The sequence below is a fragment of the Meles meles genome, chromosome 4 (assembly GCF_922984935.1).
Source record: "Meles meles chromosome 4, mMelMel3.1 paternal haplotype, whole genome shotgun sequence".
Classification (NCBI taxonomy): Eukaryota; Metazoa; Chordata; class Mammalia; order Carnivora; family Mustelidae; genus Meles; species Meles meles.
The window spans coordinates 154,711,757-154,727,084 of NC_060069.1; the positions used below are offsets into that span (position 1 = coordinate 154,711,757).

Here is a 15,328-nt window from a genome sequence, read left to right on the forward strand (position 1 = left end):
CATGGAAGGGACAGATGAGGCTGTTTGAAGCAATGCTATGTGAATGACATGCGTGAGCGTAACCTGACTTGGTCGACGTGGGCAGCTTGGGCCTCACAGGGGGGCCACTGTGCGCCTGGGGGCCAGGATTCCCCCGCAAAAAACAGAGCTTGGGTGATGGTCAAGTAGAGATCACGGAGGGAAGACAGAGAAGGAGGGAGGAAGGGAAGTGGGGCTGGGCAGGCAAGGCCCTGAGGTGTGTGCACATGGCCCCAAATAAGCATACAGGGGCGTTTTCTGAGTCACAAGAATTCCCAAAATATAATCTCTAGTGTACACCGTGGAGTTTTTATTTCCCTGTCAATTGCACACTCTGCATAAGGAAAGCCAACTCATTTGAGGTAATACAGAATCACCTTTCCAAAGGATTTTTATTAGTTTACTTTTTTTTTTTATTGTAGAGAATAATTAGCTTGAGAGCCTTTTAATTTGTTCCCATTAAGATGTTTGCATAGCAGCAATTAGAGCCTGGCGAGCTCTCTGCCTTCTCTGTGAGCAGGGGCCTGTCACCGGCTGTGAGCTGGCGTTGGGGGGAAACGTAATTAATTCTTGCGGCCTTTGCCACGTGGAGCCCAAGGAGAAAGGGAAGGAACTTTCTGTGACTCTGTGGGACTGGTCGTAGAAAACCCAGATGAGAAATGCCTTTTATACAAATAAGGTTAAAAAGAAAAAGAAAACCTCAAACCCACCTACTTGAAAACAGGATTTGTAATGATGTCAGAGCACTTTTGAAATTGATAAATGTTTCTGCCGAAGGGTGGAGAGACTGTTCTGAAAGGCTCACCAGGGAGTGGGTCTCTTGCTCCACAACGGGCCCCTGGAGATGTGGACGGTCCTGTTTACAGGAGGGGCAGAAGCCACTTCTTGCTGTCAGAGTCGAATCCACTGCTTGCAGGTCAAATTTTTATTTCAACCATAGGGATAACTAGATAGGAGTGTTCGCTGGGACCTTCCCTGAAAACCCTGGCCAGACTCAGGGTCATGGCAGTGTAGGTTCTGGGGGGGCTTCCTGGAGGAGGAACTCAGGAGTGAGGCCCCTGATGACTGGCCAGATCATTCTGTGGGTTCTTCTGTATTTTGGGTCCTGGACGTGGACCAGGATGGGGCAAGAGAGGCACCTGAGACACAAATTTAAGGCAGTGCCGTCTCTCAGAGTCATGCCAGAGTGCATGGCCAGCCTCCCCTGATTCTGAGAGTGAGCACCTCCCTAAGACGTTCTGGAAAGTGCCTTGCTGCCTCAGGAGAGGGTCACCTGTGCTGGATTCGCAGATGGATAGATTAAGACAACTGGCTGGGAAAAAATACTTAGTGATGGCTTCTCTCCCCGCGTAAGTCCCAAGACTATTGTCTTGGGAACAGGTTATCCTGGCTCACCCTCTTGTTTGAGATCACTGGCTTAGAGAAGTGTCTCCTGGGGACTGCCCTGGACCCACACGAACGTGTCCCTTGGGGGCGGCTATGAAGGGGAGGGGCGGGAAGGGTAAAAGGAGGGTGAAGGCAGCACGGACACGGACGGGAGGGACTCCCAGGCACTGAGTGTGTCCAGGGTCATGGAAGCAGTCCCAGACCGTGGACGGCACTCCTAGCCACCTGAGGTTCAACCTCCCTCCACCCTCGATGCACACAGTGTCAGCTGCTGTGCAGGGGCCCTGACCAGTCTCTAACCAAATCACCTGTCCAACCAAGAGGACGGTGACTTTCCTGTGGACAGACCGTGGGCTCTGCAGTGAACACCTCCCTTTGTTCCTGGCTCCTGCATTTACTGGCAGCCTCTCCCCTCACGCAGGTTGCCTAACTTCTGCATGCCACACTTCCCTCAAAAAAACTGGATTAGTCACGAGAATTCCTACTCCTAGGTTTGTGCGAAGGATTTAATGAAGTAACACAAGAAAACGCTTGGCACCATGCCCTGCTGGTACATAGCTTATGCTCAATAAATTCCAGCTTGACTCCGATCAGTTTAACTCTGGTGAGCTCAGCCCTCTGCCAAAAAGCACTACGATCGTTTCTGCCTGCTCCATGGTGAGGGAAGATGGCCCAGGCATTCATCTCAGCACGTGCCTGGCTCTTGGTGCACCCGCAACGATGTGTTCTGGACTTAGCCGAGGTTACTTCCCTGCCCTCGCCTCTTTTCTGTACAGCCCCTGTGGCATTTCTCAGGGTTACTTTTTACCTGCTGACTTCTTTTATGTGTCCACCGCTTCATATATTTTATCTCAAATCCTCTTGCCAACCATGCAAAGTAGGGATCATTGTACCCACTTGACAGATGAGAGACTTGGGCTTTGCAGGTTTAGGGGAATGGCTTCAATTCACACAGGTGGTGAGTGCTGGTGACAGGGTAGAAACCAACCCCCTGATCCCAACTCCCCTGGACTCCCTGCCGTCCCCCCCCCCTTCACCCATGACCCACACCCTCTAGTCAGGCCTGTCTTTCTGGTCTCCCTATCAAAGACAGCTCATAGAAAAGGACCTCACCGTGAAGCACACAGGATTCCTTCTGGAATGAAGTTTATGCTGAAACGTCAGTTGAAGATTCCAGGTGAGGAACAAAGAAAGGCTCACTTGTGGAAGCGGAGTCCCAGTTAACAGGATAAGAAATCTGCAGGTTATCTGGAAACTTTCCGTGTAGCATTGAAGTATTCTTGGAGGGGGAGGAAAAAGCATTGCAACTTGCACTTTCAGGTGTCTCTTATTTCAATTTTATTTTTAGGATGTGTGTTATGATGCATAGGCCATAATTACATCAGTAGAGTAGGGCAGGCATGTCGCTTATAAGTAAATAACTATGCCTAGGTTTTGAGGCATGCTAATTAAGTTTTATTTGTATGTCACATGATCAAAAGGGTTTGGAAATGACTCTCGATTTCAGAAGTTCCTGTACCACCTACAAAAAGCTTTGTCCAATTCAGCACACCATGGGAAGAAATCCCACTGGGTTTTTTAAGGCATGCAGATTCTTTATGCTAGCCTCTGCAAGTGTTCGTGTGCGCGTGCGTGCGTGTGTGCACCTGTAAGTGAGAGAGAAGTTTCGAGAGAGGAAAAGCCTTATTTTTCTTGAGAGAGGCTACTTGAGAGTCCAAGTGCTTTGAATCAGGAGTGCTGGGAGGACATATAACCTCAATGGGAGCTGTAGCCTGGGTTCAGATCCTGTGGGAAGACAGCATTCTCCCACTTCCTAGGGGTTCCTTTGAGAGCTAGAGGCTGCCAGCCCCAGCCCAAGCCTCCTCTCACCCTTCCGCATGAACATGCAGTTCCTCTGGTTGTTCAGATTTCAAAGAGACTCTCATTCAAACCAACCTGGTTAACCCTAACATTGCTTAAGGGGGTGGCGGGCGTGTGGTGGGTAGCTGAGCTACGGCCTTGCCGGGTTTATCGGGTAAAAGAGAACATCCAAACCACAGGGCGGGTGAGAACCTCCAAATCACACCAGGGCAGAGGAGGCTCTTCTGCCGGCAGCTTCGTTCCTAAGCTTCTGCCCGGCTCCATCTAAATGGCCCTGTTTAATGTTCCCCGGCAAGGAAAGGGATTTAGCCTGTAAAGGGCTATGGTGTCTGACCAAGGAAAAGAGTAATTAAGGAAGATTAGGAGAGCTGTCTGCTAATCATGCAGACCCCCAGGTGGAATCTGCCACCTCTGATCTCTCCAGCCCATACATACTTTATATATTACGCATTACGTGTTATATACTATGTATCATATGTCATGCAAACAGTTGTATTGCGAGAGGTACACAATTACACAGTTTCAAATGCCGCCTGAAACCATATAGAGCTATCTCTATAGAACTATATACACACATAACCTCGAAAGCATCCTATAGGACCCTGTCTCATGGTTCATTTGTTATTTAAACAGATTAATCCACCCTTCTGCTACAAGGATCTCTTTGTTTTGAACACAACCCAGAGGGAAGTGGGAAGTGTATGGGAGGCATAGCTTCTTTTTTCAAAACGTGAAGCAATGATGTAGGATGATTGACAGCTGAACAGAATGTCCATTGTTGGCATTTGTACCTCTTTCCATGACCCCACCCCCTTCACAGTCCTAATCTTTGTTTAAGGTTGTTTAGTGATTGTTCCTCTGCTCTAGAACTTAGGGAGTCAGAGCCATTCTGATCTTTATAAACAAACAGTAGGCTCAATAATAATGACCTTGGCGCTTGAGTTTCTGTTCACACCTGCCAGGGCCTATGTAATTTCATTTTCCCCCATTCCTGCCACACTATGTACGCCAGCCTATAAAGGGCTGGGACAGGAGAGAAGACTCCCAAAGCATACAGCTATATTTCCTTCCTCACAGGTCCTCCAGACTCTTGGATGGGTTTTATACATATACACAGTTTCAGATTTTTACAAATTCTGTCCGTGCAAAGTGGGGGTCAGGTCCAGCTGTGACTGCCGGGGAGGGGGATGGCGCTGCACAGAATCTGCCTGCACATGGCTTGAAATGAGGGGTTTGGTGCACAGAGTTCAAAGGGCAGCAGAAGCTATGTGATAAAGGACAGCCAACTGCAGTTGGCATTAAAACTGCTCCCAAGGAAAAAAAAATGGCCCCAAATCAATGTATTTCAGTTTTTTTTTTTTAGATTTTATTAATTTATTTTGACAGAGAGAGAGATCACAAGTAGACAGAGAAGCAGACAGAGAGAGAGAGAGAGAGGGAAGCAGGCTCCCTGCTGAGCAGAGAGCCTGATGCGGGACTCGATCCCAGGACCCTGATATCATGACCTGAGCCAAAGGCAGCAGCTTAACCCACTGAGCCACCCAGGCGCCCAATGTATTTCAGTTTATCTGCATTCCCTTTCACACATTTTGAGGCTAACATAAAAAATAACCATTGAATATGCATGCTAAAATTTTTTGCACAGAAGAAGGAAACTGCTTCTACCTTGAGCAATGAGAGAGCTGCTCGGACAACTTGTTTCTCGCCCCTGAGAAGGCTCGCCCCAGGGTGGCCCGGGACCACAGAGGCGCATGCAGTGTGCTTAGGATTCTAAGTGACTTGTTGGCTCTTTTAAACACACCCCTATCTGGCAACTGACTCCTGCAAGAGTTTCTAGACATTTCTTTGAGCTCTAATAATGAAAAAAGAATGTCTGAAATCCTATACATTTCCAGGAGAACTCAAGTTGTGCTCAGGACCAAGATAGCTCTCAAGGAGAGGGAGAGACAGGTCTGCTTTTGGTGCTCTCAGGCTGTATCGATTTGTCACTCCTCTTACGATTTCATTCGCCACCAGAGACCAGGAAATGTTCTTTTTAGGATTCCTAGTCTCTGTGGAGGACATCCCAAACACCAGGAGTAAGAACTGGATAGCCAGCGAGGAAGCTGAAGTACAAAGTGCGAAATGTTGGAGCCACATAATTCTCATTTCAGTGAGAATTTCAGCTTTTAGGATTTGGCAAGTTGAATCCTTGAGTCCGAATCAATTTAGCTCAGACTGTGTTGACACGAAGAAGCATCAGTTTTAAATCAGCAGAGCCATTGGGCAAACCTAACCAGCCAACTAAGATTTCTATTTTTGGTGACCTTTTCCATGTGGGCTCCTAAAATGCTCACTATTTAGAGAGAAGACCATGTGAAAATACACACAAGGACCATGGGCCGGGAGGGCACTGGCCTACACCAAATCAACGATTCTCTAAGTGCACACCGATCTTGCAGCACAACAAAATGAAAGATTTACATTGTTTCTTATTTTGGGGAAAAACTGAGTGAAGTTTTTTTTTTCTTTTCTTTCTTTTTTTTTTTTTTAGGGAGGCTTTGACTTGCCGGGAGACTGCTTTGCATCCTGACTGAGGAAGTAGACAGGGCCCATCATTACAAAGCAGAAATAATCTATCACTTGCAGAAATACAAGGTGTGAATAAACAGTCTATCTCCTACATAGAGGGTTATTGTCTGGCTGTCATATTTCCATTGAAGATAAAAATACATTGCAACAAAGTTAAGGAGGAAAACTTAAAAAGAAAAAAAAAATCCCCTCAAAAATTCCATAGAAAAGAATTCTCTTTAAAAAAAAAAAAAAGGTGTGAGGAGTTCTGCTGTGGGGTTTTGAGAATGCAGAAAATCGAGGGTCAGGGAAAAGTGAACTATTTCTAGTCATTGACTGATACGTCAGCCCCAGGGCCAGGTGGGGAGGCTCTTGGACAAGCAACATGCCTGTGAGGCCGTCTGCGTTTCTTCTCTCACAGGAGAGGCAATGTGTTTCTGCCTTCCACAAAGAACATCGATGTGATCTTGACTCCATGTAACTATTCCCCAGCCCTGCCCCATCACATCTCCTGCCTTTTTGCTGTCAGTAAACCCAGAATGAACACCACCCTGGGGGCGCCTGGGTGGCTCAGTGGGTTAAAGCCTCTGCCTTCGGCTCAGGTCATGATCCCAGGGTCCTGGGATCGAGCCCCGCATCGGGCTCTCTGCTCAGTGGGGAGACTTCTTCCCCCCTCTCTCTCTGCCTCCCTCTCTGCTTACTTGTAATCTCCCTCTCTGCCAAATAAATAAATGAAGTCTTTAAAAACAAAACAAAACAAAAAAACAAACCAAACAGAACAAAAAACACCACCCTGTCCTAGCCTCAGCTTCCAGCGTCAAGTTAAAGAATTCAGGGTTTCTCTACATGTCTTTTCAAAGCACTGCGGACACAGAAAGTGTTGGGACAGATGTGGCGCAATGTCATCGGGAAGCACACAGCTTTTGCTGTCTTAGGAGATGACGCCCAGGGGTCCGGCTACCTGCCCTCTGCTTTCCTCTGCTCTTAGTACAGGCCAGAGTGGACTCCTCTGTCCCAGGCACCTTCCAAACAGAGGCCTTGTGACATGGGTCTGACCTACAAGATCAATAAGGGGAAGCTTGCAGAGACAGGCTTCCTTTCCTGAAGCAAAAGACAGAGCCTCACAAGGAAAAGGGGTTGGCAACTCCTTCCTGCCTGGACACACCTGAGGGGCCATGGGGTTACATTTCTGAACTGGCTGCCTCAGGAGACAGGCCAATACCCGGCTGTTCAAGCCACTAGGGTCAGATTTTCCTAACAGAACTCTCACTGATAAACCCTAGCAGGAGCTTTACACTTTTTTATGTCACTGCGGTAAAATGCATTATTGCAATCATCTTTTGGATCCATGGTTTATTTCTCTATGTTAGCTCCTCTCTCCCTTCTGGGGCATCATTCCTTATTATCAGGAGATTAGCATGGAAGAAGGGAGAGTGAGATATTCACAAAGCTGAGAGTATGAGAGCGTGTCTCTCTGACAATGAGGGGAAGGCAGCAATCCACAGGAGTGACCAAGCAGACTTTTCCAACATGCCAAAGGTGACTTGAGGCTTTTGAGTTCTGTTTTGTGTACCATGAACCACCCATCATTCTCCTAAAGCACTCCCTCATTATGTTCAGGGTTTACAAAGCTCTTAAAGGAAATGCTCCCTTTCCACCACTCTGGGCCATCATAGTTATGACATCTTTTGGCGGGGAAGGGTTACAGGCCAAGAAAGACACATTGCCTAAGGCTTATTTTACTCAGCAAAAAAGGCTTAACGGTGGGGATTGGTGGCACCAAGTAGGAGGAATGGGGGCACTTAAGGAACCAGAACTACAGGGAACGTGTATTGCAGATTGTACTCTCTGCTCCAGTATCAGAGAAGCTTCTAGAGAATTCTCTAAAGAGTGGGAATTAGACAGAAAAAAATTTTTGAGTGAATGTGGGAGAATGCTTCAAGTGTGTGAAAATGGCAGGATGACCTTTCCTATCAGGAAGTAAAATAATAATAATAATAATAATAATAATAATAATAAAAGTCCCTTCATGTTGTGAAGCTAAGAAACGTGTGATGTGCTCCACAGCAGCTCTCTGACGTGTTCAAAGATTTTGAACAGGAACTCTGTAACTCAGAGGCAGGCGCGTCGAGAACATCGCCAGCCCCTTTTGTAGAACTCGAATGAGACACAGAGACATTTAATGACTCATCTGGGTCACTAGGAAGCTACCTGAAAAACTGAAAATGAGCTCAAGCTTCCTGTGCAGGCCTCGGCTCCCTCCCCCAACCGGCGAGCAACCCAGGCGCCAGCATTTCTGGGCTTTGATGAAGTACATGATCAGAAATGTCGTGACAAGCACAGAAATACGCAGCCTCTCAGAGGTCTGGAGGACTTGCGTGGAGTTCAAAGGAGAAAGGGCTTTTTCACTAAGAAGGACTTGAGGAAAGGAAAGCTGCACCAGTACACTCAAAGAGGAGAAACATGTGTCAAAATTGATGTTGCAACATGGCCCTATTGGCCTCAATACTTCAAAGCTACGCTTGTTCAGTCTAATTGTACAAAGGGCCCAGGCTCTTCTTTGGTTCTCTTTGTGGGTACTTCTAAGTAAAAAAAAAAAAAAAAAAAAAAAAAAAAGGCCATCAGGACGACTTAACACCTCCCACAGCCCACTGGGGTTCCTGCCACTTGACCTTTGCCCAGGATCTATGGCTGTACCCCCCACCTAGACCACCCTTCCTTTACCTCTGGGTTCCCACCCTCCACCCCTTCTCTAACTCCTGCATCACCTTCTCCACGGAGCCTCTAGGACCCTGGGACCTCTCCTTTCCCGAAGTGTCATCTGAGATAACCGAACGTGGATAGCCAACTAATAAATATTTCTGGCCCGTTCCTGTGATTGTGCTGAGCACTTGACCCAGGTGACTTAATTCAGGCCACACAGTGACTGTCACAAGAGGTACCACTGTCTATATTTTATAGACTAGGAAACCGAGGCTGGCTAAAGTCGGAAAAATGGAAAAGAGAAGTCCATCATCCCTGGGCAGTCTGTGCACACCCCACATTCACCCCCTTCTCCCCGCTTCCTCCTTCTTTCAGTGCTGTTTGTTCCCATAAGCCCCCAGGTTCTCTCCTCTACACCAACACCCAGCCAAGCCCTTGTGGCTCTAATAAAATCTCTGTGTGGGGCATCCTTGGAACCTTCCTCTGCCCAGACCCAACATCAGACCCAACCTTGCTTTCACAGTAAAGTGGCAGGTCTTCTCTGAGCATACATTTCAGGTCTATTTCAAGGGAACAAAAGAATCTCCCGGCTGCTAGTTTCTTCCCAAAAGCTCTCAAGGCTTCTTGCTGCTTAGCTCCTGGATCAGCAGCCCTTTCTGCACAGGTTTCTGCTACTGGTCGCTCAGGGGCCTGCCCTAGGTGTGTGAGCAGGTGTGGGGCCTCTGGTGGCCGGCCACTCCCCACCCCCCACTGCTGGCGCGTGTCTTGGAAGAATCTGAAATACAGATACAATTCCGCTGGAGAGAGTAGAACCAAGGCATGGGTTCTTTTGGGGATGGCTCTCTGCTCTTTTAAAGCTTAAACATTTCAGAATTTCTTTGTCATTTTCAAATTAACATGCAAAGCAACAACATGGCGAAGGGTAGGATTATGAGTTTAGATGGGTTTTTAGCGCCTTCTTTTTTTTTTTCCTCGGTTTCAAAATGTGTGGGCAGTTTCAAGATGTGAGGCTCTATTTTGTACCGAGGGACCTGGGGTCTGATTCTTCAGCATCCAGGAGAGCCCCCAAAGAAGGGCAGCATTTTCTTATGGGCCAGAGGGAGTCAGATCTGCTAAGATGCACGTCTTGGGCTGAGCTGTGTCCCCTCCAAAATTCCTGTGTTGAAGTCCTAACTCCTAGCACCTCAGAATGTGACTGTAGTTGGAGATGGTTTTTTGTTTGTTTTGTTTGTTTGTTTGTTTGTTTGTTTGTTTGTTTTTACAGAGGTGATAGCTGTTAAGTGAGATCATGAGGGTGGGTCCTCATGCCATAAGTCTGGTGTCCTTATAGGAAGGGGACACCGGGACACAGTGCAGAGGGAGACCACCCATAAGCCACTGAGAGAGGCTCAGAAGAAACCAGTCCTCCTCACACCTTGAAGTTTTCAGCAAATAAAGCTCCACCAGGATTCTCCATGAGACTTCTGGCCTCCAGCATCGGAAGGTCAGGCATTCTGATGCTTAAGTCATCCGGTCTAGGGTACTTTGTTACAGTAGCCCTAGAAAAACCACACCGATTCCACACATTGCCAACGACGCATGTGCAGTTTCATCCATGGCTCTCTGCGATCTGGGCCCTTGAGAGTCCAGAGGCGCGCACCTCACTCATCAGGCTCGTATTCTGCCATTCCCTTTGAAAGCCGCCTCCAAGAAGACAGTAGTGAGTCAGCCTCGCTGAGATTTCTACCTGTGGTTCTAGGAACTCAGAGGCATATTAGCAGTCAGGCTTTGCATAGACCACTAAGCCACTTCTAAGAACGAGGCTACCTGAGGGATTTTGCAAAAGTACGTCTGTGCTACCGCTTTTCCTTTCCACACTCACCGCCGCGCTTTGGGCTGGCAACCTGCACCACACGAGAGGACGCGCGTTGGGGTTCTGCAAGGCTGTACGTTGCCGACCACACGTGTTCATGCCAGGCAATTTTAATCACGTCTTCCCTCGTCCCCAAGGCAAATGAAGTGAGCGCTTGGGCCGGTGGGGTGGGAAGAGCATGGTGCTCTCTGCGGTAGACCACAGGCACTTTGCATGCCCTCTTTCAGACCCTTGCTCGCCTCTCACCAACAAGGGAACCCGGCCATCCTTGGTCCCACAGCTTGCTCTCTCCACCACGTTTCACATGTGTACTTTGCCCAAAATGAGTTATGGGTTTCCTTCTGTGAGGATTGCACGGACTGATAAAGGACATCCCAGGAAGAAAACAAGACGCCATTTCCCCCTGTAGGTCCTTGCTGCAGCAGGCGAGGGAACTCTCACCATAAATTATGCGAAGCAAGAAGTGACCATGGGGCTGAACGTGGCTAATGGCCGGTCTACGGGAATGGAGTTAGAACCCTGAGAGGAAACCCTCTGTTGGAGGGGAACAGACACAACTCTCCTAGCGGCACGCTCTCAGGCAGGGCCCAGATGGCACCAAAGGCAATGACATTTTGCCACCTCTCTGATGCCGGGGAGTGTGGGTGGCTAACCCGGACCGTGTCGGCCCTCACCTTGGAGGGTCATCTTGATAAAATCAACTGGGAAATTGCCAAGATTTCACTTGAAATGAAATCTCCATATGACATCATTAAGGTAGAGGTTATAAATCCCCTGCGTTCCTTTTCCCGAGACCAAGGCATGAACAAGGCCTTTTTTCATTAGGGCTTCTGAGACTTGATTTGGGTGTCAGGGCTCTCTCCACAACACTTCCTTGAAAGCAACATGCCCCTGATTCCTAACCTGGGGTGGCCTGGTGACCTCTGTGTCAGGGCCTACCCCTGTTCTGGTTCCTGGCAGTTGAACAGGTCCCCAAGTCCTTCCACCGTTCCTGCTGTCTGGCCCGTAAGGACGACTTAGAAGGCCTCCCCGTACGACACACACAATCCAATCCATTGCCCAGTGGAACGTTTTCCAGTTTCCTGAACCTGCCTTCCCGAGCGGATCAGCTAGGAAACAATCATGGCTTGGAGAATATTGAAAGCCGAGCAAAGGCAGGAAGATCTTTCTGCCTGTTATTCTGCAACTATTGCTTCCTTTGCTTGTTCGTGGCCTAGAGGAAATGCAGCCGGGAGCGGTTCACAGCTTCTCACCAGCGGCGGGCCTCTCTGCCGCGGGAGCCCGGGCGCTGCTGCTGCTGCGAGGACAGTGACTCACGCCCTTCGCATGATTCAACTTCACTAAAATGTCCTCAGCTGCCAGGAAAGAAGCACTTGCAAACCCTCTAATTTGAAGCTTTGAATCAGTTAATGACTTGCTTTCTTCCCTTCTCCTGAAATCCTACCCCCATACACAGCAGAGCGCGCGCGCACGCGTGCACACACACAGACACACACAGACACACACACACACAGAGCTTTGTCAAGTTTTTTAAATTTCAGGGACCCGGAAGCGCAGAGGCGCTGCAGCATTCACAAGAGCATTTGTTGTGACAAAGTGGCCAGCAGCCCTGAGCATTCCCTTGCTCATTTGGCTGTATGCATAAATAATGAGTCACAGATACGATTTGGGTGCGCGCGAGTGTCTGAGGCCAGAAAATTAATTATTCCCCCGTCCCGTCCCACTCCATGCCGGCTCTGCCAAACCATCAAGCCACATTTCGCAGGCGTTGGTCAGAGTGCGTGCCCCGACACACGGCCATGCCTTCGTGACATTCTTACGTTATTATTTTTGTTTGTTTAAGCACAGCCCTCTTTTCCCACCAGAGATACACAAAAGGCACACGCACACACATACTCACACCCTCCTAGCTATAACTCCGGCTACAACTTTGCATATTTTTCAAGAGGCCGGTTGCAAAACTGCCGACAGGTTTTCCACATTGGCTGTTCCTACGAAATGGAAGCGCGGGATCTGAAAGGACCCAGAGCTGTGACAATGCTGGGCTTAGGAAACTTCTTCATTGCTCTTTGCAAGAGAGACCTCTGTACATGACAACTTGCATTTTTTTTTTTTTCCTTGAAAAACTCTGGCTGCCTCAGTGCACAACGAGGCTCCATCATGGGTATTTTTTACCCAGTCCGATCTGCCTGTCTCCTGTACTCTCTGCCTTTTGAGGACAACCGAGCTGCCTGCCACTTTGCCCCTAAAGTCCCCAGGCCGGTCTAACGTGTGTCTGGGAGCCCGGCCTCCTCCTCCGGCCCGTGCTAAAACCCAAGGGCCGGTTGTCCCGTGGGTCCCGGGACGTGCCGAGCTCAGGACCCTCGGCCACAGTCCTCGCAGGCAAAGGGGCAGAAAAGAAAACCCAAGGAGCTTCTCACCAGTTTTCTAATCTCTCTGACCTTAATCAGGAGCAGCCCAACTTACTTGCACTTGACAAAGTTCTCACACACCGACCGAACACTTCAACAGCTTAGCTAAGTATTTATTAAAACATTTCTGAAGAGCTGCCATCTGATGAATAAGTAATCCAATAGCCTTGTAATCATACGCCCGAGTTTGAATTCTTTCCACAAAACAGACGGGGAATCGGCCCGAGCTACGTGCACCGGGTTACAAGAGCGCTGCCATTTCGTTATCTGCCAAACTGAGCAAAAGTAGGAATCAAAAGACCAGAGTGTACTCACCTCTCATGAAGCACTGTGGGTATGAAGGAAATGACTCAAATATGCTGTCTGAAGCCATCGCTTCCTCCTGAAAATGCACCCTCTTCTGAAGGCGGGGGATTCAATGATTTCTTTCACCTTTGGAGTGAAAACCAAGAAAGGTCACTGTAGTCACCTTATGCCCCAGCATGGCTCCCTGCATCTCTGTCCCCTCCCCCCCATACCTCTGGGGCTCCCTGAGCCCTCTGAAAAATGTACCTTTGTGAAAACAAATATTCAAATTGTTCAAAATTTAAAAAAAAAAAAAAAGAAAGAAAGAAAGCGGCGTCTTGGCTGTGGGTTGGTGATGCTCACCACTCTGCGAAACCCTGTGGTTTGCAGTCAGTGTGATTCGTCCTGCTTGCTGACCACTATGCCGGGCGCAGTCTTCTGACACTGCCAGCCTACCCAACTTGTGGTTCTGTGGTTGTTTATGAGGCCCAAAGAAGTTTTCACACAACCCAAATTACAAATTTAACTGTTCCCCTTTCCACAGCCCATCTTAATTGGTTCTTGCCAATCATGTGACTTAAGTGATGTCAATTTTTTTTTCTTTTTTTTTTTTTTTTTACTTTCTGAGCAATGCCCTTCCTTCCCCCCACCTGCCCTCCCCCAGGCTGTGCAAGAAAATAGCCGAGGAGAGTTTGCAAGAGAGGGATTGTAGAGAAAAGTGACTCAGTCTCTTATTATATCGATGGTCTTTGCTGATTGAGGACAACTTGGGTCCTGTTGTTGTTATTTGTGGTTTTTGGAACTACTGATTATTTTGATAACAATTTCATTGCTGCTTATTCAATAGTAATTCAACCCTGGCATCAGGCTTCTGCTCAGACAGGATGTGGATCCCATCACTTAAGACGCTGGGCATCCGCTCAGGAGAATCCAGCCCTTGGTAAAGACTGTAACAGTCTAAGTGAAACTATAAAAGGAAAAACAAAATAAAAGGAAATGCTTTGTGGAGACTCTGACCCCTCAAAGGGTCTAGCAACTTGCTGATACGGTAAAGCCGAGAAAAAGGGGAAGCATTTTAATTTTGTGATGGAAAGACTTCTGTAATAAAAGCGAAATTATGGGGTTTTATTCCTCGTAAATGAACATCTTTTTAGTAAAGAAATGAAATCAAGAGTTGTGTCTTATGCACACACTGAAATTAGGAGTCTGAAGGCAAACAAAGAAAAGAGAGATCCTGTATTTTGAGCCAAAGCCAGTGGCTAACCTGCCCCTGTTTACTTTTTGTTTTCACCTGTGAAAGTTCAGTGCCTTGCCTCTCTCTACTTCAAGAGGCATCACGAGGCTAATTCAGACCTGGAGGTAAGGCTCCATCTAGCTCTACTGTACCTACACTTGGAGTGAGTTAAGAAGACTTCACAGCAGTTAGAGGAATCAGAAGGGATGCTTCCCCAGAGCAAGCCCTTTCTCATGCGACTGACCCAAGAATATCCTGCAGCTCATCATCCACCTTTGGGAGAAGACACGCCCATTTGGAGGTGCTAAAAACAGGGAGATTTTACATGTGGGCACACATACTTATTTCTCTCTCCTGCTCCTTGCCTTTAAGTGCTAACAAATAAAATAGTGTGCTTTGTGCCGTTCCAAGACAAAGAAAAACTCTCCTTCCCTCATTTATTTTTTTACTAACTTTGCCAACCTCCACATACATCCGCCACGGTCCCGTGCACACCGCGTTTCAGTGTACACGGTCCAGAGCAACGGAGGTGGTGGGTCTCCAACACCAGCCCTGGATTCCCAGCTGCACAGGCATCACCTGCAGACACGTTCGAGAGTCTGTACTGTCCCAAGACGCCCTCGGTTTTCCCCTCATCCACTCGGTTTCACCCAGACCCAGAGCAATAACGTGCTCAAGGGCAAATGGCACAGGTCTTCTAAAAGGAAAAGACATGATTTTTACTTACTCCTGTTTTGACTAAGGCAGGAATTGAAACTCAAGAAGCTGCTTTCTCCTAGACTGCTGTAAGGTTTGTAAAAGAATAATAATGGATGTATTTCTTTTATGATATGTATCCCTATCCAAACACAATGATGTTTCCTATTGCTTCTCAGGGCAAATCCCTCGTGAAGATAATTAAGCCTATGTCCCTGTGCTCCCTGATGAACTCAGGTCTGGGTCCGACCCCCCGTCAGGCTCTTTTCTCTCGTCTGTACGTAATACTCCCTGGAAGGCTCGTACGAGCCGAATGCCGTAACATGCAGCTGC

The 15,328-nt window shown here is 47.9% G+C and overlaps 1 protein-coding gene across 3 annotated transcripts in view; it reads right to left on the reverse strand.

The window, feature by feature from the left end:
• RUNX1 (RUNX family transcription factor 1) overlaps positions 1-13,546 on the reverse strand; it is a 248,854-nt gene extending 235,308 nt beyond the window's left edge. Inside the window, exons 1-2 of one of the 3 annotated variants that reach the window (XM_046002999.1) lie at positions 13,429-13,546; positions 13,096-13,212 (exon numbers count right to left, since the gene is read on the reverse strand). In XM_046002999.1, coding sequence (XP_045858955.1) covers positions 13,096-13,153 — 58 coding nt within the window. In that variant the 5' untranslated portion in view covers positions 13,154-13,212; positions 13,429-13,546. Of the gene's footprint in view, positions 1-13,095; positions 13,213-13,332 lie in introns of all 3 variants that reach the window. The other 2 variants (XM_046003000.1, XM_046002998.1) reach the window with 2 other exon arrangements.
• Positions 13,547-15,328: the final 1,782 nt, after the last annotated feature.